The sequence below is a fragment of the Erythrolamprus reginae genome, chromosome 2 (assembly GCF_031021105.1).
Source record: "Erythrolamprus reginae isolate rEryReg1 chromosome 2, rEryReg1.hap1, whole genome shotgun sequence".
Lineage (NCBI taxonomy): Eukaryota > Metazoa > Chordata > Lepidosauria > Squamata > Dipsadidae > Erythrolamprus > Erythrolamprus reginae.
Genome location: NC_091951.1, coordinates 22474723 through 22497562, shown reverse-complemented (window position 1 = coordinate 22497562; position 22840 = coordinate 22474723). Strand labels below are relative to the sequence as shown.

The 22840-nt window shown below is 42.7% G+C and overlaps 2 protein-coding genes across 2 annotated transcripts in view; both read left to right on the top strand.

Annotated features, from left to right (window-relative positions):
- The window catches only part of LOC139159958 (zinc finger protein 721-like), a 40622-nt gene extending 28802 nt beyond the window's left edge, over nucleotides 1–11820 (top strand). The window contains exon 10 of the mRNA XM_070737452.1: nucleotides 10551–11820. Within this exon, the coding sequence (XP_070593553.1) occupies nucleotides 10551–11520 (970 nt within the window). The 3' untranslated portion in view covers nucleotides 11521–11820. The remainder of the gene's footprint in view (nucleotides 1–10550) is intronic.
- Nucleotides 11821–15910: 4090 nt separating this feature from the next.
- The window catches only part of LOC139159904 (zinc finger protein 665-like), a 37688-nt gene continuing 30758 nt past the window's right edge, over nucleotides 15911–22840 (top strand). Inside the window, exons 1-5 of the mRNA XM_070737356.1 lie at nucleotides 15911–16019; nucleotides 18342–18919; nucleotides 19610–19724; nucleotides 19846–19925; nucleotides 21719–21845. Coding sequence (XP_070593457.1) covers nucleotides 18410–18919; nucleotides 19610–19724; nucleotides 19846–19925; nucleotides 21719–21845 — 832 coding nt within the window. The 5' untranslated portion in view covers nucleotides 15911–16019; nucleotides 18342–18409. The remainder of the gene's footprint in view (nucleotides 16020–18341; nucleotides 18920–19609; nucleotides 19725–19845; nucleotides 19926–21718; nucleotides 21846–22840) is intronic.

The window sequence follows — 22840 nt, the reverse complement described above, 5'->3', positions numbered from 1 at the left end:
GCAAAGGTGCCTCTAAGTCAGTATTGATTCCTGGACAGTTTCCCTGCCTATTTCTTGGCCCCGTTTCCAGAAGGGCTTTCCCTCCCCTCCCCCTTCCAAGGAGCGAGGCGTCGAGTCCCTCCTGTTGGCTTTGCATGCAAGTCTACAACTCCATTTGCAAGGACTTGTTCTTAACTATGCAAGCATAGAAGTTATATTAAAAGTTTGTGTGTATCTGCGTTTGCCTGTTTACAATGTATATGAATTTACCCTTCCTAATAAAAATTATTTTAAAAAAAGAAATTATATTAAACTATCTTTTAAATTATATTAAATACAGTATAAAATATTATAAATCACATTAAACAATGTTTAAGCATAGGGAGCCATTTCGTTCATTGGTGAAAGCACAAGGTTTAGAAACCACGAGATTAAGTTTCTAGCCCAACATTTGGCACGGAAGCCTTGAGCTCCTCCCTGCTTTCATCCCAATTTGCTTCACAGAGTATAGTAAGTATAGTAAGGAGTATAATTGCTGCTTAAAATAATGTATAAAAATAATAAGACATAAGAGTAAAAATTATTTTTTAATAATAACTAATCAGTAGAAATCAGAAATACCTGTTTGTTTGTTTGTTTGTTTGTTTGTTTGTTTGTTTGTTTGTGGTATTTATAAGCCGCCCAATTCCAATAGGACTCTGGGCGACTCACAAATATGTTTAAATGTGTAGAAATGTATTTTCCAATATTTTGATAGACATTGATCCTGAAGGGTTCACTGCAATTTACCCCCTATGTAGGGAGAGCCAGCTAACTAATAATATGTCAGCTCCTTTCCAGACCTTGGTGGGTTCATACAAATTTATTTCCTTAATAATCTTCCCTTCCCTGTCTTCCCTATTGTTCCATTTTTTCCCCATTTCAGGCATGTAAGCTCAAAGTTTTTTCAGCTTCTTCTAGAATCCTAACTATCTTGTCCGGGAAGGGAGCTGAATGGCCTTGGGAAATTTGGCCAGACCTCTTGTGAATAGAAAGAATTGTGGAGATCCTTGGTCCATTTTGGTGCTGCATTAGAGGCAAGAGAGAGGATGGAGGGACAACACCCAGCAGATGCAGAACTTAGAAAAGGCCCTCCAGCTGTTCAGCCTTGGAGCTGTGGGAAGAATGGGGCAAATACTGGGCAGAAAAGCCACGAAGAGGCATCCAATAGTTCAGAGGCCCAATGCTGCCACTTCAGAAAAATGCAGTTTCAGGAGGGGAGCCGTCCCCGAGATGTTTGCACTCAACTGCACCAGCTTTGTTGTCAATGGCTGCAACCAGAAAAACACACCAAGGCTCAGATGCTGGACCTGGTGCTCCTGGAGCAATTGCTGGCGGTCCTTCCCCCAGAGATGGCAAGATGGGTGCGGGAGTGTGGAGCAGAGGCCAGTTCCCAGGCGGTGTCCCTGGCCGAAGGCTTCTTGCTGACCCAGGACGAGGAAAAGATGAAAGAAGAGTTGCAGGTGGGAGAATTTAATCATGGCGACTCTAAAGAGGATCCCTCTGGATTTGTCAATTCCCTTGTGGCATAATTTTCTGGGATTATTAACTCCTGAGGGCATTTGATCTCTTCTCCCAGGGGATGTATGTGGAGCATTCTTCCATTCTCTTTCAAGTTTCAGCCATGGACATTGGGGTCTGCTAGTGTGAAGGTGCAGTATGATAATTCAATTTTATCCCTGTGCTCTTCCTTTGTTACTTGTGTCACATCTCTAGAAATCCATGGAAGCTGGAACTGGGAATCCCGAGGAAGGGAAAGATTCATCCAGACCTTCTCAACACCTGACCTTCAGGGAGAACTTCCAGAAAGATCAAAGTCAAGACGCTACGCAAGGTAAGAAAAGCTCTTTCTGTGTGAGGTGGGATTTCAACATTTAGCTGATTCTTTCGTTCCACTTTTTTGGAGCCTCTCTCTTTAACAAACCTGCTTCCACTATTTTTGTCTTTCTCATAGAGAGTAGGAAGCTGTCCTTAGACTTTTTGGAATCACCTCTTTGTGGTGGAGCTGAAGACCTAGCTGAACCGCTACTTCAGGTGAGGAGAAAGATTGGAAAAGGTCCCTGGATTTCATTTTGTGCCCACCAAACACTTCCAGCTTCATTAAACCATGATTTATTTGGTCCATAACCCAAAAGTGGTGAGATCTTGTTAGGTGAATGAGGAGTAAGCTGTGCTACCTTTGCACACAGAAAAACATGAAGGTATCCAGTTAATATTCCAGAGATAGGAATAGTACTTCAAATAACCAGACCACGTGCATTAAATATATAAACATTACTGTATTTACAATAGGCAAATATCATAGTAACAATCCTAGTCATTCACAAATACAGCAATCAATACTCTCAATACATATACATTAGAGAAGCATCTTTCAGCTGTGGCGAGGGGGGCGTTTGCCCAGGTTCGTCTTGTGCACCAGTTGCAACCCTACTTGGACCGGGAGTCACTGCTCACAGTCACTCATGCCCTCATCACCTCGAAACTCGACTACTGTAACGCTCTCTACATGGGGCGACCTTTGAAAAATGTTCGGAAACTTCAGATCGTGCAGAATGCAGCTGCGAGAGCAATCATGGGCTTTCCCAAATATGCCCATGTTACACCAACACTCCGCAGTCTGCATTGGTTGCCGATCAGTTTCCGGTCACAATTCAAAGTGTTGGTTATGACCTATAAAGCTCTTCATGGCACCAGACCAGATTATCTCAGGGCCCGCCTTCTGCTGCACGAATCCCAGTGACCAGTTAGGTCCCACAGAGTGCATCTTCTCCGGGTCCCGTCAACTAAAGAATGTCGCTTGGCGGGACCCAGGGGAAGAGCCTTCTCTGTGGCGGCCCTGGCCCTCTGGAACCAACTCCCCCCAAAGATTAGAATTGTCCCCACCCTCCTTGCCTTTCGTAAGCTGCTTAAAACCCACCTCTGCCGTCAGGCATGGGGGAATTGAGACCCTCTTCCCCCTAGGCCTTTACAATTCTATGCATGGTATGTATGTATGTTTGGTTTTTTTATATTAATGGGCTTTTAATTATTTCTAACATCAGACTACTATTGTACACTGCTTTATTGTTGCTGTTAGCCGCTCCAAGTCTCCGGAGAGGGGCGGCATACAAATCCAATCAATCAATCAATCAATCAATAATAAATAATAAATAAACAAACAAACAAACAAACAAATAAATAAATAAACAATTCAAGCCTCAATCAATAAATATACAGACTAACATTAGAACATACAGTTCTTACTATACATAGTAGTTCTTATAATAGAATAGTCATATAGAGAAACCGGCATAGAATCAGAGAGATATCAAGGAGACTCTCAAAGCTCCAGGCTCCAAGATAGAGAGACGCTGCTGACTCCCTCTTATAGCTGATTGCAACACCAGGTCTTAAAGCGGTAGTATGCTAATTTCTTTAAGCCTGCTGTTCTGTTCGGGTCGTATGTGACCCGAAACCAAGTTTGAGTCCCCTGTAAAACATTTTCCCTGCATATCTGGAACTTGAAATTTCATGACTTTTCATCATTTCAGGGGTTCTCTCTATGAGAATTTTTTTGTGGGGGTGGGGGGCTTAGTTTTTGCTGGGCAAAAAAACTCCCTAATGTTATGTTCCCGGGTCTATTTGACCCGGACTGCAAATTGATCATTTTAGATACTTATATTTGGTCTTTTTGAAAGCTTTTTTCATCTGGAAAGAAGTTTGAACATTTCTGCACACAATTGAATGAAAATTGAACTGAAAAAATTAATCCTTATTGGTTTATTTTGCACATAAATGTGCCTCCCCCCCCCGTTTTTGTGAAAGTTTTTTCAATTTATGGATAGTTTTGCTTGCAAAATGCATTCTATTTTACTGGAGTTGGTGTGGGATTGGTAGCTTGAACATTTCTGAATATAAGAAAAATATAAAGGAACTGAAAAAAATGATTCTTACTGTTTTTTTAACATCAGAAATAAGGCCTCCCCCCCCCCTTTGGCTGCTTGCAACCATTTTCACTTTTTATTTTTTTATGCTCCAAATCCGAAATATTCTTTAAAATCTTAGGCATTCATTTACTCAATTTAACAATGCTGATGATCAAAAAAATATTTGTGGGGGTGGGGGAAAATTTTTTTTCTTGGCAAAAAAAAAGTCACGTTTACTCTGTTCGGGTCATATAGACCCGGATCAAAATGATTTTTTTTAGGTACTTGAATTTGGTCTTTTTGAAAACTTTTTCCACTGGAAAACTAGTTTGAACATTTATGAACATAATGATATGAAAATTGAACTGGAAAAATTGAGACTTATATTTTTATTTTGATCAAAAATCCCCTCCCCCCATCCTTTTTGAATTTCGTGTCAATTTATATTTTTTAAGGCTACAAATCCCTAAGGAATTTCCCCCCAAAAGGTTTGATATACTAAATTGAACAATCCTGAACATAAGAAAAATATAAATGAACTGAAAAAAATGACTCTTATTGGTTTATTGTTTTATACTCGAGTATAAGCCTACTCGAGTATAAGCCTATTTGAGTATAAGCATGGGGGCCCATTTATGAGCAAAATAAACCAATAAAGATCATTTTTTCAGTTTAATTTTCATATCATTATGTTCAGAAAGGTTCAAGCTACCAATCCCACACCAAAATAGAATAGTAAAATAGAATGCATTTTGCAGGCAAAATTATCAATAAACTCAAAAGTTTTGATATACTAAATTGAACAATCCTAAACATAAGAAAAATAGAAATGAACTGAAAAAAATGATTCTTATTGGTTTATTTTTGAATATAAGACCATATCATTTTATACTCGAGTATAAGCCTACTCGAGTATAAGCCTATTTGAGTATAAGCATGGGGGCCCATTTATGAGCAAAATAAACCAATAAGGATCATTTTTTTCAGTTCAATTTTCATATCATTATGTTCAGAAAGGTACAAGCTACCAATCCCACACCAACTTTAGTAAAATAGAATGGATTTTGCAAGCAAAACTATCCATAAATTGAAAAAACTTTCACAAAAACGGGGGGGGGGGAGGCACATTTATGTGCAAAATAAACCAATAAGGATTAATGTTTTCAGTTCAATTTTCATTCCATTGTGTGCAGAAATGTTCAAACTTGTTTCCAGGTGAAAAAAGCTTTCAAAAAGACCAAATATAAGTACCTAAAATGATCAATTTGCAGTCCGGGTCAAATAGACCCGGGAACATAACATTAGGGAGTTTTTTCGAACAGAACTTAACCGGACATTGCTGACTTACGTTACATATTTGGAAAACCCAACTAGTTATACACACAGTACTAACAGGTCTCATTCTGACTTCTGCAGAAATGCTCATTTTTTTTCACATAACCTCTGTCCTAAAATTGGTGGAATTATCTCATTATTCTTGGGATTATCTGTTAATAAGGAAACTTGTGTCCTTGTTCAGGATGTTGTGTCTTTGGAGGAAGTGACCGTGTATTTCTCAGAGGAGGAGTGGTCTCAACTGGACGCTGACCAGAAAGCGCTCCACAAAGAAGTCATGCTGGGGAATTCCAGGAATCTCTTTTCTCTGGGTAAGAAGACATTTCTGTGCTCAGGGACACAGGGGCTTGAATGTTATTTCGAGAGGGGAAAAAATCCTTTAATTACAGTCCATTCAACAAACATTCATACCCCCCTTCACTTTGTAGAATTTTGTTATGCTGCAGCATGATTCTGCAGTGGTTGAAATTCATTTCTTTCTCGTTAATCTACACTTGGCACCCAATAATGACAAAGGGAATACAAAATTTTAGGAATGTCTTAAATATATTAGTTTCGTCCCCAGGGAAGTGGGGGAGGAGTGGCTATTGTAGCCAGGGAGAGCCTCCATCTGCGTACATTCGTTGCTCCTGAGATCGCGGGTTGTGAGTCACTCCTTGTGAAGTTGGACAGAGGTTCAGGTGGGCTTGTTACTCACGTACCTGCCTCCCAGCTGCGTGTCAACAGCCCTGCCTGTGCTGCTCGAAGAGGTGGCCGGGTTGGCGGTGGAGTTCCCCGGACTCATTGTCCTGGGGGACTTCAATCTGCCGTCGCTCGGCGGTTCCTCAGGATTAGCACAGGAGTTCACGGCCACCATGACAGCCATGGACCTGACTCAAGTAGTTCAGGGTCCGACTCACGAGGGTGGACACACACCCGACATGGTATTTCTCTCGGAGCAATTGAATAGTGGTCTGAGACTAAGGGGCTTAGAAGCATTGCCTTTGTCATGGTCAGACCATTTTCTACTGCGGCTTAACTTCCTAGCTCCAATCCTCCCTTGCAGGGAGGCGGAACCGATGAGGAGGTTCCGCCCCAGACGCCTGATGGACCCTGAGGGCTTTCAGAAGGCGCTTGGGGTTTTACCAGATTCGCTTGTCCTCAGCTCGGCAGAGTCCCTTGCTGAGGCCTGGAACAAGGCTGCAGCGGAGGCTCTTGACCGAATTGCGCCACTGCGACCTCTCTCTGGCACTAGACCCTGTAGAGCCCCATGGTTCAACGAGGAGCTCTGGGAGTTGAAACGCCAGAAGAGACGTCTAGAGAAGCGATGGAGGAAGAGTAAGTCCGAATCCGATCGAACACTTGTAAGAGCTTTTATTAAGACTTACAAAGTGGCGCTCAAGGTGGCAAGATGCGCGTACCATGCCGCCTTGATTGCATCAGCGGAATCCCGCCCGGCTGCTCTGTTTAGGGTGACCTGCTCCCTTCTAAATCAGGGGGGAGTTGGGGAACCCTTGCAGGGCAGTGCCGAGGAATTTAACTCATTTTTCGATGATAAAGTTGCTCGGATCTGAGCGGAACTGGACTCCAATTGCATAGCAGTATCGGCTGACAATGAGTCAGTCGAGGCGACTGGGGCTAAACGTCTTTGTCCATCTGTCTGGGAGGAGTTTGACTTGGTGGCACCTGATGAAGTGGACAAGGCCATTGGAGCTGTGAGTTCTGCCACCTGTTTACTGGATCCGTGTCCCTCTTGGTTGGTTTCGGCCAGTCGAGAGGTGACACGGAGCTGGGTCCAGGAGATTGTCACCGCCTCCTTGGGGAGGGGGTCCTTCCCGGCTCCTTATAAGGAGGCATTTGTGCGCCCCCTCCTCAAGAAGCCTTCCCTGGACCCAACCGTGCTTAATAACTACCGTCCAGTCTCCAACCTTCCCTTTATGGGGAAGGTTGTTGAGAAGGTGGTGGCGCTCCAACTCCAGCGGTCCTTGGAAGAAGCCGATTATCTAGGGCCTCAACAGTCGGGTTTCAGGCCCGGTTACAGCACGGAAACTGCTTTGGTCGCGTTGATGGATGATCTCTGGCGGGCCCGGGACAGGGGCTTGTCCTCTGTCCTGGTGCTTCTTGACCTCTCAGCGGCTTTCGATACCATCAACCATGGTATCCTTCTGCGCCGACTGGAGGGGTTAGGAGTGGGAGGCACTGTTCTCCAGTGGTTCTCCTCCTACCTCTCCGGTCGGTTGCAGTCGGTGTTAGTGGGGGGTCAGAGGTCGACCTCTAGATTTCTCCCTTGTGGGGTGCCTCAGGGGTCAGTCCTCTCCCCCCTGCTATTTAATATCTACATGAAACCGCTGGGTGAGATCATCCAAGGGCATGGGGTGAGGTATCATCAATATGCGGATGATACCCAGTTGTACATCTCCACCCCATGTCCAGTCAATGAAGCAGTGGATGTGATGTGTCGGTGCCTGGAGGGTGTTGGGGACTGGATGGGTGTCAACAAACTCAAACTCAACCCAGACAAGACGGAGTGGCTGTGGGTATTGCCTCCCAAGGACAATTCCATCTGTCCGTCCATTACCCTGGGGTGGGAACTATGAACCCCCTCAGAGAGGGTGCGCAACTTGGGCGTCCTCCTCGATACACAGCTGACATTGGAACATCATCTTTCGGCTGTGGCGAGGAGGGCGTTTGCCCAGGTTTGCCTGGTGCCCCAGTTCCGGCCCTATTTGGACAGGGAGTCATTGCTCACAGTCACTCATGCCCCTATCACCTCGAGGTTCGATTACTGTAACGCTCTCTACATGGGGCTACCTTTGAAAAGTGTTCGGAAACTTCAGATCGTTCAGAACGCGGCCACGAGAGCCATCGTGGGGCTTCCCAGATTCGCCCACATTTCTACAACACTCCGTGGCCTGCATTGGCTGCCGATCAGTTTCCAGTCACAATTCAAAGTGTTGGTCATGACCTTTAAAGCCCTACATGGCACTGGACCAGAATACCTCCGGAACCGCCTGCTACCGCACGAATCCCAGCGGACGATAAGGTCTCACAGAGTTGGCCTTCTCCAGATCCCGTCGACTAAACAATGTCGTCTGGTGGGCCCCAGGGGAAGAGCCTTCTCTGTGGCGGCCCCGACCCTCTGGAACCAGCTCCCCCCAGATATCACAGATGCCGCCACCCTCCTTGCCTTTCGCAAGCTCCTTAAAACCCACCTCTGTCGTCAGGCATGGGGGAATTGAAATTTCCCTTCCCGCTAGGCTTATAGAATTTATACATGGTATGCTTGTATGTATGAGTGGTTCTTTAAATTGGGGTTTTTTAGATTATTTTTAATATTAGATTTGTTTACATTGTCTTTTTATATTGTTGTTAGCCGCCCTGAGTCTTCGGAGTGGGGCGGCATACAAATCTAATAAAGAAAGAAAGAAAGAAAGAAAGAAAGAAAGAAAGAAAGAAAGAAAGACAGACAGACAGACAGACAGACAGACAGACAGAAAGACAGACAGACAGACAGACAGACAGACAGACAGACAGACAGAAAGACAGACAGACAGAAAGACAGAAAGAAAAAAAGAAAGAAAGAAAGACAGACAGAAAGAAAGAAAGACAGACAGACAGAAAGAAAAAAAGAAAGAAAGAAAGACAGACAGAAAGACAGAAAGACAGAAAGAAAAAAAGAAAGAAAGAAAGACAGACAGAAAGAAAGACAGACAGACAGACAGAAAGACAGACAGAAAGAAAAAAAGAAAGAAAGAAAGACAGACAGAAAGAAAGACAGACAGACAGAAAGACAGACAGAAAGAAAAAAAGAAAGAAAGAAAGACAGAAAGACAGACAGAAAGAAAGACAGACAGACAGAAAGAAAGAAAAAAAGAAAGACAGACAGACAGAAAGAAAGACAGACAGACAGACAGACAGAAAGAAAGACAGACAGACAGACAGACAGAATGACAGAAAGAAAGAAAGAAAGAAAGAAAGAAAGAAAGAAAGAAAGAAAGAAAGAAAGAAAGAAAGAAAGACTCTTGGGGTGTAGAAATGGGGGCCAGGTGGAGGGTGTGTGCATCCTATCACCTACTCTAAAGGGGCCCCTATGCCTACATGAGATCACCCACTTCACATGGTCAGGATGATCTAAGACACTATACCTGGCTGGTAAGGGATCTCATCTAGGTCGTAACTACAGGAGGCTCTGAAGAATTGGTGATAGAAAGATTGGTGGAGGGGAAACTCACCAATGAAAACGCTGTTGCTCTTTTCTATCTTTAGCTGCTTGGAAAACTGTATAAGAAGCAATAAACACTATGAAGGCAGTCAGACATCCTTGCATCCTGCCATAATTTGTCTCTAACTCCGTCACTGAGGAAGAGGCTAAATGACCTGAGCAAGTTTCTCCCTACCAGGATTCAGGATTCCCTGCTGAACCCAATCGCTGGGTTCCTGATGATCTTTAGTCGCTATAACCAACCAGGGGACCTCTGAGAGAGATGCTCCCTTAGAGATACGGTCACTTGAGTTTGTCATTAGTCTTAAGTTGAGGATGGGGAGATAGTGCCATCCAAAAATTCCCCCTGACTTTCAAAGGTTCGGCTCTGCAGACAGGTGGAGATCAGACTTTGATTGAAGATGGGATCTGGTGGGTAGGTTGCTGCCCCAGCATGACAAGGAGTCCGATGCACTTTGAGAGTTTGTGGCACCATGGAATGGTCCCAGGTCAAAGATGAGATCAGGGCTGCCATCCCATCCTGTTATATGGGGATCATTTCAGTTGGAAATGGGTCTTTCCTATACAGTGATCCCTCGAGTTTCGCGATCTCGATCTTCGCGAAACGCTATATCGCAATTTTCCCCACGATGACGTCACTCCCTTCCTTTCTCATCTTTCTTTCTCTCTCTCCTTCTCTATCTTGCTTCTTCCTCTCTCACACTCTCTTCCTCCCTCTCTCATCTCTTTCTTTCCTTCTCTCTCTTTCTCTATCTCTCCCCCTCTTGCTCTCGCGATAATCGAGGGATCACTGTAATCTTTGTTTGGACTCTGAAATTGATTGATGATTCTTTGGCTAAATTTCAGAAGAAAAGTTTTGATTGTTCTCTTTTCTTGCTATAGTTTTCATTTTTTTTCTTTTTTCTTTTTCCAGGCTTTAATGGGCAAGAGACTGAGAGTTGCAAGGAGGAACTATATGAACTATATGAATGCATGGAGTGTGGAAAGAGCTTTACTCATAGCAGTATTCTTAATACCCACAAGAGGAGCCACACAGGAGAGAAACTATATCAATGCATGGAGTGTGGAAAGAGCTTTACTCATAGCAGTATTCTTAATATCCATAAGAGGAGCCACACAGGAGAAAAACTATATCAATGCATGGAGTGTGGAAAGAGCTTTACTCATAGCAGTACTCTTAATATCCATAAGAGGAGCCACACAGGAGAAAAGCCTTACCAATGCATGGAGTGTGGAAAGAGCTTTACTCATAGCAGTATTCTTAATACCCACAAGAGGAGCCACACAGGAGAGAAACTATATCAATGCATGGAGTGTGGAAAGAGCTTTACTCATAGCAGTATTCTTAATATCCATAAGAGGAGCCACACAGGAGAAAAACTATATCAATGCATGGAGTGTGGAAAGAGCTTTACTCATAGCAGTACTCTTAATATCCATAAGAGGAGCCACACAGGAGAAAAGCCTTACCAATGCATGGAGTGTGGAAAGAGCTTTACTCATAGCAGTATTCTTAATATCCATAAGAGGAGCCACACAGGAGAAAAACTATATCAATGCATGGAGTGTGGAAAGAGCTTTACTCATAGGAGTACTCTTAATATCCATAAGAGGAGCCACAGAGGAGAAAGACCTTCTTATCAATGCATGGAGTGTGGAAAGAGCTTTACTCGTAGCAGTAATCTTAATATCCATAAGAGGACCCACACAGGAGAAAGACCTTATCAATGCATGGAGTGTGGAAAGAACTTTGCTCAAAGAAAGTATCTTCTTCAACACAAGAGGACCCACACAGGAGAAAGACCTTATCAATGCATGGAGTGTGGAAAGAACTTTGCTCAAAGCGGTCAGCTGTTTCAACACAGGAGGACCCACAAAGGAGAGAAACTATATCAATGCATGGAGTGTGGAAAGAGCTTTATTCATCATTCTAGTCTTCATCGCCACAAGAGGAGCCACACAGGTGAAAGACCTTATCAATGCATGGAGTGTGGAAAGAGCTTTTCTCATAGAAATGGCCTTAATTCCCACAAGAGGTGCCACGCAAGAGTCATATAAAAGTTTGAAGTGTGGAGAGGGCTTTAGAAAGAGTTGTGATCTCACTTTACATAACAGGATCCATACGGGAAAAAATACATACGGATCCATGGAGTGAGGAAAGAACTTTGGAAGAAATAAAGCTCTTATTTGTCATATAAAGATCCACACACAAGAGAAACTATATGAATAGAGGGATCTCAACCTATGACTGCAATTGAGCCCAAAATTTCTGTTGCTGTGAGACAGTTTCTAAATATTTTTCCCCCATTTTATGATTTTTCTCATCACATTTCTTAAGTAAATCACAGTAGTTGCTAACTTAGTAACATTTGTAAAATGAATCTCGCTTCCCCCTTGGTTTGGTTTGTCATAAGGTTATAAAAGGCCATCACATGATCCAGGGACAATGTCATAAATAAGTTGCCAAGCATCCAAAATTTGATCAGGTGACCTTGGGAATGTTGCAACGGTCATAAGTGTGAAAAATAGTTATTTTTTCAGTGCTTCTGTAAATTTGAGCAATTAGTAAATAAACTACAGTAAGTCAACAGTCACCTATAGTTGTCTAAAATTTCATACAAGTACCATTTGAATAATAATTCAAATAAATCAGATACACATTCATAAATTGCCTTTCTAGTGCAAACCACAACGTGGTGAATTATTATTATTATTATTATTATTATTATTATTATTAATCAGATTTGTATGCCGCCCCTCTCCGAAGACTCGGGGCGGCTCACATCCCTAATCCTGCTTGTGGTTTTTGCAAAGTTGAAATACTCAGAAGTTTTCTCTGCACATAGAAGTTTTCCTGATTTTTTTCCCCATTATATTGTTCCTGATATTCCAAACTCTCAAACAGAATTATCACATTATTCTTTCAAGTATGTTTTAGATAAAAAAGCAAACCACAACTTTATTTGAGGTTTTCCGATACCTCTTGCTGTTGCCTCAGTACTTTTGTGGGGCCAAATACCTGGGCCGAGCCCTTTCTCTGGCTCTTCTGCCCTTCCCATCCGTGCTTGTCTGAGGAAGGCTCAACTGAGAGATTTGGCTTCCCCTTCCGGATTGTTGGCTGTTGCACGTAAAGTATTTCAGTTTGCGAGTCTGTTCCTTCAGCTGCTAAGATTTGTTTTCACACACAGTGGTTACTACTTAGTCTCAGTTCAGTCTCTTGAGTCTGAACCGATCCCACCATTGCCACCACATTTGTCATAGGGTCTTTGGAAACCAGTCGTCCCCAAACCCCCAGACTGGCGTGTTTGGAAGTAGGCTGCGCAGATAGTGTGTGAACATAGTTTCACTTGCACAAGTTGTAGGCTGACACAGAAATCTCCATTTGTGTGAGGGGTGGATGCAGGGGTGGGCAGCAGGCAGGACAGGGTGGAACACAGTTAAACCAGTGGAAATTTATTTATTTATTGGATTTGTATGCCGCCCCTCTCTGAAGACTCGGGGCGGCTCACAACATGAATGAAGCTGTGTGCCCAGCTCCAGCTGACCATCCCACCCTCCTACCCTCCTCCTCCTTCTTGGAAAGTGGCAGGGAGACCAGCAACCGCAGGAGTTGCAGGGGGCCCATTTCCTCCCCATCTTTTCTCAACAGCTGATTGACACCTGTTCCCCTAGATACCCAGACTGAGGCAGGGAGTGACCCAGGAAGGAGCGTGCGGGAAACGCGAAGCAAATTGTCACCCCAGAGAGCGACACAGGTGAGGTTGTAAGTCGAGGACTTAACAGTTCACTTGAAGGATGATGATCGTTCAAGCCCCTCCCACCTGGTCACATGGTCGGCAAGCCATTCAATTTCCTACCCAGTCACATGACTATCAAGCCACACCCACAAAATAAGCCACACCCACAGCGTGGCAGTAAAAATTTTGGCTGCCCATTACTGGGTGGATGTGCGAGCCAGCTACTTCCACAACTGGAGCTGCGTGCACGCACACACATGTTCCTGCTGCTTTTAGAGAGCTATTTATTTATTGATTCGTTGATTGATTTGATTTGATTTGATTTGTATGCTGCCACTCTCTTCTACCCTCTCACTGGTCGCTGGGCTATCAAATCAGAAAGTTTGGGTACTGCTATTATAAATCCTATTCAATTTGATTGATTTGAGCCCAAATATTCATCAAATGTCCTGGATTCTAAACAGTACAGTTCTAGAATTTTCTGTCTCCCAATAAGGGTTGTACAGATACTTTATTTTGAAAAAATACCCACGGTACAAAAGAGAAATATACAATATACAATTCAATTCAATTTATTATATTTGTATGCCGCCCCTCTCCGCAGACTCGGGGCAGCTCACAGCAATAATAAAAATCAATATACAATGGTGAATCTAATAAGATATCTAAAAACCCTTATTTAAAACAATACATTCACACAAACATACCATGCATAAACTATATAGGCGATGGCTATATAGCTATATAGGAGATGGCTCAGTTCCCCCATGCCTGACGGCAGAGGTGGGTTTTAAGGAGCTTGCGAAAGGCAAGGAGGGTGGGGGCAGTCCTAATCTCTGTGGGGAATTGGTTCCAGAGGGCCGGGGCCGCCACAGAGAAAGCTGTACCCCTGGGTCCCGCCAAATGACATTGTTTAGTCGAGAGGACCCGGAGAAGGCCAACTCTGTGGGACCTAACCGGCCGCTGGGATTCGTGCGGCAGAAGGCAGTCCCGGAGATATTCTGGTCCGATGCCATGAAGGGCTTTATAGGTCATAACCAACACTTTGAATTGTGACCGGAAACTGATCGGCAACCAATGCAGACTGTGGAGTGTTGGTGTAACATGGGCATACCTAGGGAAGCCCATGATTGCTCTCGTAGCTGCATTCTGCACGATCTGAAGTTTCCAAACACTTTTCAAAGGTAGCCCCATGTCGAGAGCGTTACAGTAGTTGAACCTCGAGGTGATGAGGGCATGAGTGACTGAGCAATGACTCCCGGTCCAGGTAGGGCCGCAACTGATGCACCAGGTGAACCTGGGCAAACGCCCCCCTCGCCACAGCTGAAAGATGGTTCTTTCAAGGTTCTTACAAGGTCTTTCTCTGTCTTCTTTCTTTACTTTTCAGTATAATTATCATATTTTTTGTAATATAAGACACCTTTTTAACCCCTAAAAAGAGGGTGAAAAACCTGGGTGCATCTTATACAGATTTATTATTCTACTCTACTCTAGATGTTAGGGGAAAAGTTTCCTTCTAGTTTAACACCCATCACATGGCAACTCCAAATCTCAACTAGCAAATGCTCTGTCCTACACATTGGGAAGAAGAAGCTGAACTCCAAATACGAACTGAATAATCAAATTATCACAGACAATCCCCACTCGGTTAAAGACCTTGGTATACTAATAACAAAAGATTTAAATGCCAAAGCCCACTGCAACAATATAGCCAAGAAGACTTCAAGAGTTGTAAACCTAATTCTATGTAGCTTCTGCTCTGGCAATCTCACACTACTTACCAGAGCTTACAAAACTTTTGCCAGACCCATCCTCGAATACAGCTCATCTGTTTGGAACCCATATCGCATCTCAGACATTAACACCCTTGAAAATGTCCAAAGATACTTCACTAGAAGAGCCCTTCACTCCTCCACTCGAAAGAGAATACCCTATGAGACTAGACTTTCAATCCTGGGTCTTGAAAGTTTAGAACTAAGACGCCTTAAACAGGATCTAAGTATTGCCCACAAGATCATATGCTGCAATGTCCTGCCTGTCGGCGACTACTTCAGCTTCAACCACAACAACACAACAGATTTAAACTTAATGTTAACCGCTCCAAACTTGACTGTAAAAAATATGACTTCAGTAACCGAGTTGTGGAAGCGTGGAACTCATTACCGGACTCCATAGTGTCATCCCCAAACCCCCAACATTTTACCCTTAGATTATCTACGGTTGACCTATTCAGATTCCTAAGAGGTCAATAAGGGGTGAGTACAAGTGCACTAGAGTGCCTTCCGTTCCCTGTGCTATTGCTCTCCTATATCTCCTATACCTTTCTTCTATTCCTATATCTCTTCTTCTATTCTTTCATTGATATGTTCTATTACTATATCTTCTTTTCTATTCTTTCTTAGATATATTTTACTATGAGTATCTCCTCTATAACCTTCATCATGTATTTTACTATGTGTATATAGATATATACCCACTAAAACCCTCATTGTGTATTGGACAAAATAAATAAATAAAATAAAATAAATAAATAAATAAAATCATCCCAGACTCGCATAGAACATGATGCCCTACACTTTGCAGGGTCTTCTCGCAATGCGCATAGGATCCTCTAGGGGGCTCCCTGCAAGAGCCGGACAGCCCTTCCCCTCCGTCCCCCCCTTACAAGAGAACTGAGCATGCGCCGGATCTTTCCCAAGTCAAAGAGAAGCATTTTTCAGCAAAGGCTTCAAAGCTTCTCCGCTCTTTCTGCAGAGCCCGATTGCGCCTTTGGGCAAAGGAAAAGGTTGGAAGGGAAGGCCTGGGCTTGGAGAGCCAGACGTGAGTCGGGGTTCGGTGACGGGAGGTGGGGAGGGCTTTGTCCCGCTGGAGGCTCCCATTCATAAGGCTTGGAGTGGTGGAAAGGGGGAGAGCCCGTTGTCCCATGTTCCCCTGCCGCCTATGTGCGTGCATCTTCGCGTCTTTCGCTTTCCCCCCCCCCCCGGGGGAGGGGTGGACCAGGGGCGCAGAAAAGAGGATTTACGCTCCATTTCAAAGCTTTGCATGGAGGGAAGGCAGGAAAAGTCGTGCTTTGCAAATGAGAGATTTGTGCCTCCAGTCTTGAGTCCCGGACATATTCCTGCATGTTTCTTAGCCCCGTTTTCAGAAGGGGTTTCTCTCTCCTGCCCCTTCCCAGGCTTTAACTCCGCGTGCAAGGACTTGTTCTTAACTGTGCGGCCATTAAACCCTCTATTAAATTATATTAAATAATATTATAGTCAGCCATAGAGAGCCATTTGGTTCAGTAATGCAGTGTTTGGACTTCAACTCCCAGAATTCCCCAGCCAGCGAATGCTGGCTGGGGAATTCTGGGAGTTGAAGTCCAGATATCTTCAAGTTGCCAAGGTTGGGAAACACTGCGGTAATGGAAGGACAAGCGTTTGAAACCAGATTGACTTCTGGTCCAGGGGGCTGCAACCGGAAGAGCCCTTTGGATCGTTTCTTTCAGAAATCAAATCAAATACAGTACATAAATAAACACAAAAGCTGAGGGGGAGTGGCCAATTTAACGTCACTTCCGCTTAGTCATATGGCCTCCTCTGCCCAGGTTTATTGGCTCCCGGTGTTTTCTTTTGGAAATGGTCTCTCCCTCCCATTTTTCTTTTTTGTCTCTTTTTCCTCTCTCTCTTTCTTTCCCTCCCCCTTCTCTCTGATTTAGTTCTCTCTCATTCTCTCCCTCAGCTCTCATTTCTCTCCCTCTCCCCATTCTCTCATTTGCTTCTCTCTTTTTCCTCTCTCATACTCTCCCCACCGTCGTTTACCTCTTTCTCTCTCTTTTCTTCCCTTTTTCTCTCTCTCATTTCTCTCTCTCACACATTCTTATTTTTTTCTTTCTCTTCCTTCTCTCTCTCATTCTCCCCTCTCTTTCCCCTCTTTCATTTTCTCCTTCCAGCTCTCTCATTTCTCTGGACCTCTCCCCATTCCTCCCCCCCTCTCACTTTCTCTCTCATTTGTTTCTCTTGTTTCTCTCTCTTATTCTCTGCCTCCACCATTTACCCCTTTCTTTCTTTCTCTCTCTTTCTTTTCTCCCCTTTTCTCTCTCATTTCTCTCTCTCTCTCTCTCATTATTTCCTTTCTCTTATTATTTAGATTTGTATGCCGCCCCTCTCCGCAGACTCGGGGCGGCTCACAACAGAATAAAAACAATTCATGACAAATCTAAATTATAGTTTAAAATATTTAAAAACCCCATTTACTAAACAAACATACATACAAACATACCATGCATAAATTGTATATGCCCGGGGGAGATGTCTCAATTATGTTTTATACATGGGTTATTTTGGTATCAGAGCTTGATATTTACACCTGCTAAGTAGCAGTATACTTGATTTGCAGTTCGTTCACTTATAACAGTATTTTCCCTTTGTTAATTGTTACACATCCATCTTGTTGACTTTTCCGTTTAACATATCCGTATTTGTGAGATTATTTTCATTTTCTCTATTTTCTCTATGGTATAATAGTGCCTTATAATAACAATATTTCCTCTTATTCACCTTTTAATTTTTCTCTCTAGAGTCAACCTTGAGCCGGTGGTGAGATTTGAACTATAGTGCAGCCATAGAAACAATTAAATTATATTACATTAAGTTATTTTAAGCCATTTGATTCAGTGATGAAAACAGAAGGCTTTGAAACCAGGAGATGAACTTTCTAGTCCAACCTTTGCCATGAAAGACTTGAGCCCATCCCAGCTCTCAGCCCAATCTACATCACAGGGCTGTCGTTGTGGGGAAAATAATAAGAAGGAGCATTGTGTATAATATCTGCCTAGAGTAATTTATAAAAATAATGCAGAAGTATAAGGATAAAAACTATTTTTTTAAAAAAAAATAAAAGCTAGAAAGTAGAAATCAAAAACATATTTAAATGTATTTTTCCAATATTTTGATAAGATATTGAAATCCTGAAGCACATGATGTATCGGGACTTTCCCCCCCTTGTTAGACCAGGAATGGCATGATGCATCCGGCCCTTAGGCCTCTAGCTTGACAGTCTTATCCTGAAGGGTTCTGTGCAATCTCCCCCACATGTCGAGAGGTCAGTAGTTCAATTAATCACTCTAGTAAACATCCTGAATTATTTTCTTTTCCATTTCAGGTAGGTAAGCTGGAAATATTTTCTGGTTCTTCTGGAATCTTAAGTATCTTGTCTGGGAAGGGAGCTGAATGGCCAGGAAAAATTTGGCCAGACCTCTTGTGAATGGAAAGACCTGTGAAGATCCTTGGGTCCATTTTGGAGCTGGATTAGAGACCAGAGAGAAGATGGAAGGAGAATACCCAGCAGATGCAGAAATTAGAAAAGGCCCTCTAGCTGCTCAGTCTTGGAGCCGTGGGAAGAACGGGGCAAGTCCTGGACAGAAGAGCCACGAAGAGGCATCCAATAATACAGAGGCCCAAGGCTGTCACTTCACAACAATGCAGTTTCAGGAAGGGTGGGGCCCTCGAGATGTTTGCACTCAACTTCACTACCTTTGTCATCAGTGGCTGCAACCAGAAAAACACACCAAGGCTCAGATGCTGGACCTGGTGCTCCTGGAGCAATTGCTGGCGGTCCTTCCCCCAGAGATGGCAAGATGGGTGCGGGAGTGTGGAGCAGAGACCAGTTCCCAGGCGGTGTCCCTGGCCGAAGGCTTCTTGCTGACCCAAGAGGAGGAAAAGATGCAAGAAGAGTTGCAGGTGGGAGAATTTAACCATGACAGCTCTAAAGAGGATCCCTATGGATTTGTCAATCCCTTTCTGATGGAATTTTCTGGGATTATTATTAAGGGTATTTGTTCTAGAGGATGTGTTTGGGGCAATTCTTCCATTCTGTTTCGAGTTTCAGCAATGGACTTTGGGGGCTGCTAGTTTGAAGGTGCCGTGTGATAATTCATCTCTATCTCTGTGCTCTTCATTTATTTATTTTATTTATTTATTTTTATTTATTCATTTGTCCAATACACAAATACATAGGAAGAAAAATAGACATGTAGTAATATATATAAGGGTAAAGTGAACTTCGGGGAGAGGATATATGAAGGAAAGAAAATATATATGATAAGTGAGAGAAAGGAAAGACAATTGGACAGGGGACGAAAGGCACACCAGTGCACTTATGTACGCCCCTTACTGGCCTCTTAGGAACCTGGAGAGGTCAATCGTGGAGAGTCTTAAGGGAGAAATGTTGGGGGTTAGGGGTTGACACAATTGAGTCCGGCAATGAGTTCCACGCTTCGATAACTCGATTGTTGAAATCATATTTTTTACAGTCAAGTTTGGAGCGGTTCGTATTAAGTTTGAATCTGTTGCGTGCTCTTGTGTTGTTGCGGTTGAAGCTGAAGTAGTCAAAGTAGTCTTCCTTTGTTTCTTGTGTAACATCATGTCCAGAAATTCATGGAAGCTGTGACTGAGTATCCTAAGAGGGGGAAAGATTCCAGATCTTCTCAAGAGCTGCTCTTCGGGGAGAACTTCCAGAAAGATCAAAGTCAAGATGCTACGCAAGGTAAGAAAAGCTCTTTCTGTGTGATTGTGATTTTCAATATTTAACTGATTATTTCGCGCCACTTTATTGGATTTTCTCCCTTTAACAAATCTGCTTCCATTGTTTTTTCTCTTTCTCATAGAGAGTAGAAAGCTGTCCTTGGACTTTTTAAAATCACCTCTTTGTGCTGGAGCAGAAGAATTAGCAGAACCGCTACTTGTGGTAAGGAGAAACATCAGAAAAGGACCCATTAAATCCCCACTAATTTAATTTTGTTCTGGAATTAAATGTATAAAATTGCTGTTTCTAAACAATACAAAGTTGACATCAGGTCATTGAACATAGAAACATAGAAGTCTGACGGCAGAAAAAGACCTCATGGTCCATCTAGTCTGCCCTTATACTATTTTCTGTATTTTATCTTAGGATGAATATATGTTTATCCCAGGCATGTTTAAATTCAGTTACTGTGGATTTATCTACAACGTCTGCTGGAAGTTTGTTCCAAGGATCTACTACTCTTTCAGTAAAATAATATTTTCTCATGTTGCTTTTGATCTTTCCCCCAACTAACTTCAGATTGTGTCCCCTTGTTCTTGTGTTCACCTTCCTATTAAAAACACTTCCCTCCTGGACCTTATTTAACCCTTTAACATATTTAAATGTTTCAATTATGTCCCCCCTTTTCCTTCTGTCCTCCAGACTATACAGATTGAGTTCATTAAGTCTTTCCTGATACATTTTATGCTTAGAAACATAGAAACATAGAAGTCTGAAGGCAGAAAAAGACCTCATGGTCCATCTAGTCTGCCCTTATACTATTTCCTGTATTTTATCTTAGGATGGATATATGTTTATCCCAGGCATGTTTAAATTCAGTTACTGTGGATTTATCTACCACGTCTGCTTAAGACCTTCCACCATTCTTGTAGCCCGTCTTTGGACCTGTTCAATTTTGTCAATATCTTTTTGTAGGTGAGGTCTCCAGAACTGAACACAGAATTCCAAATGTGGTCTCACCAGCACTGTATATAACGGGAACATTCATACTTCACATAAACATCATACGTATACCATAGTATCTTTTCAAGTATTAACATAAATTATACATTATTATCCAATAAACAGACACAAACCTATCAGGAAAGACTTCATGAACTCAATCTGTATAGTCTGGAGGACAGAAGGGAAAGGGGGCACATGATCGAAACATTTAAATATGTTAAAGGGTTAAATAAGGTTCAGGAGAGAAGTGTTTTTAATAGGAAAGTGAACACAAGAAAAAGGGGACACAATCTGTGGTTAGTTGGGGGAAAGATCAAAAGCAATGTGAGAAAATATGATTTTACTGAAAGAGTAGTAGATGCTTGGAACAAACTTCCAGCAGACGTGGTTGGTAAATCCACAGTAGCTGAATTTAAACATGCCTGGGATAAACATATATCTTTTGCAACTTTTTTGATGATTGATATTAGTTACTAACAAAATACTGCATTTTATTCATAGAAAATTAGATGGTACACTGTGTTGTTTGAATGTATGTTGAGAGAAAAATTTAAAAAAATTACCCCCCCCCAAAAAAAACAGTGCTTCCTTCCTCTGTCCCTCCATTCATTTCATTCTTCCTTCCTTCCTTCCTTCCTTCCTTTCTTCCTTTCTTCCTTGTTCCCTCCATTTCTCCTTCCTTCCTTCCTTCCCTCCTTCATTCCTCTCCACTTCTCCTTCCCTCCCTCTCTTTCCCTTTTCTTTCTTTCTTTCTCTCTCTCTTTTCCCTGTGCTCTTGTCACTCACCGCCGGGCCGGATAAATGGCCTCAGTGGGCCGCATGTGGCCCGCGGGCCGTAGTTTGGGGACCGCTGACTTGGGCCATCGGCCAAAAGCATTGAGATTGCCTTCTGAATTCTGCAGAAGATGCCCGTTTTGTTCACTAGATCTCTTTCTTATAATTCGTGCAAGAAAATTGTCAAATCATTCTTCAGATTATCTGTTAATAGCGATACCTGTTTCCTTGTTCAGGGTGTTGTGTCTTTTGAGGAAGTGGCCGTGTATTTCTCCAAGGAGGAGTGGTCCCAACTGGATGCTGACCAGAAAGCCCTCCACGGAGAAGTCATGCTGGAGAATTCCATGAATTTGTTTTCTCTGGGTAAGGACCCCTTTCTGTGCTCAGAAATAGAAGAGAGTTAAATGTTATTTATTTTGGGGGGGGGGGGTCATTTATTTACAGTGCATTTGGAATGTATTCAGGCCCTCTTTACTTTTGTCAATTTTGTTGTGCTGTTGTCAGCGTTACAAATAGCATCTGAGAAATAAACCAAGTCCCAGTCCAATTCTGTCAATCAGAGCTGGATTTATTAACAGAACCATGTTAGAAACATAGAAACATAGAAGACTGACGGCAGAAAAAAACATCATGGTCCATCTAGTCTGCCCTTATACTATTTCCTGTATTTTATCTTAGGATGGATATATGTTTATACCAGGCATGTTTAAATTCAGTTACTGTGGATTTATCTACCACGTCTGCTGGAAGTTTGTTCCAAGGATCTACTACTCTTTCAGTAAAATAATATTTTCTCATGTTGCTTTTGATCTTTCCCCCAACTAACTTCAGATTGTGTCCCCTTGTTCTTGTGTTCACTTTCCTATTAAAAACACTTCCCTCCTGAACCTTATTTAACCCTTTAATATATTTAAATGTTTTGATCATGTCCCCCCTTTTCCTTCTGTCCCCCAGACTATACAGATTGAGTTCATTAAGTCTTTCCTGATACGTTTTATGCTTAAGACCTTCCACCATTCTTGCAGCCTGTCTTTGGACCCGCTCAATTTTGTCAATATCTTTTTGTAGGTGAGGTCTCCAGAACTGAACACAGTATTCCAAATGTGGTCTCACCAGCATTCTATATAGCGGGATCATAATCTCCCTCTTCCTGCTTGTTATACCTCTAGCTATGCAGCCAAGCATCCTACTTGCTTTCCCTACCGCCTGACTCCACTGTTCACCCATTTTGATACTGTCAGAAATCACTACCCCTAAATCCTTTTCTTTTGAAGTATTTGCTAACACAGAACTGCCAATACAATACTCAGATTGAGGATTCCTTTTCCCCAAGTGCATTATTTTACATTTTGGGGAAA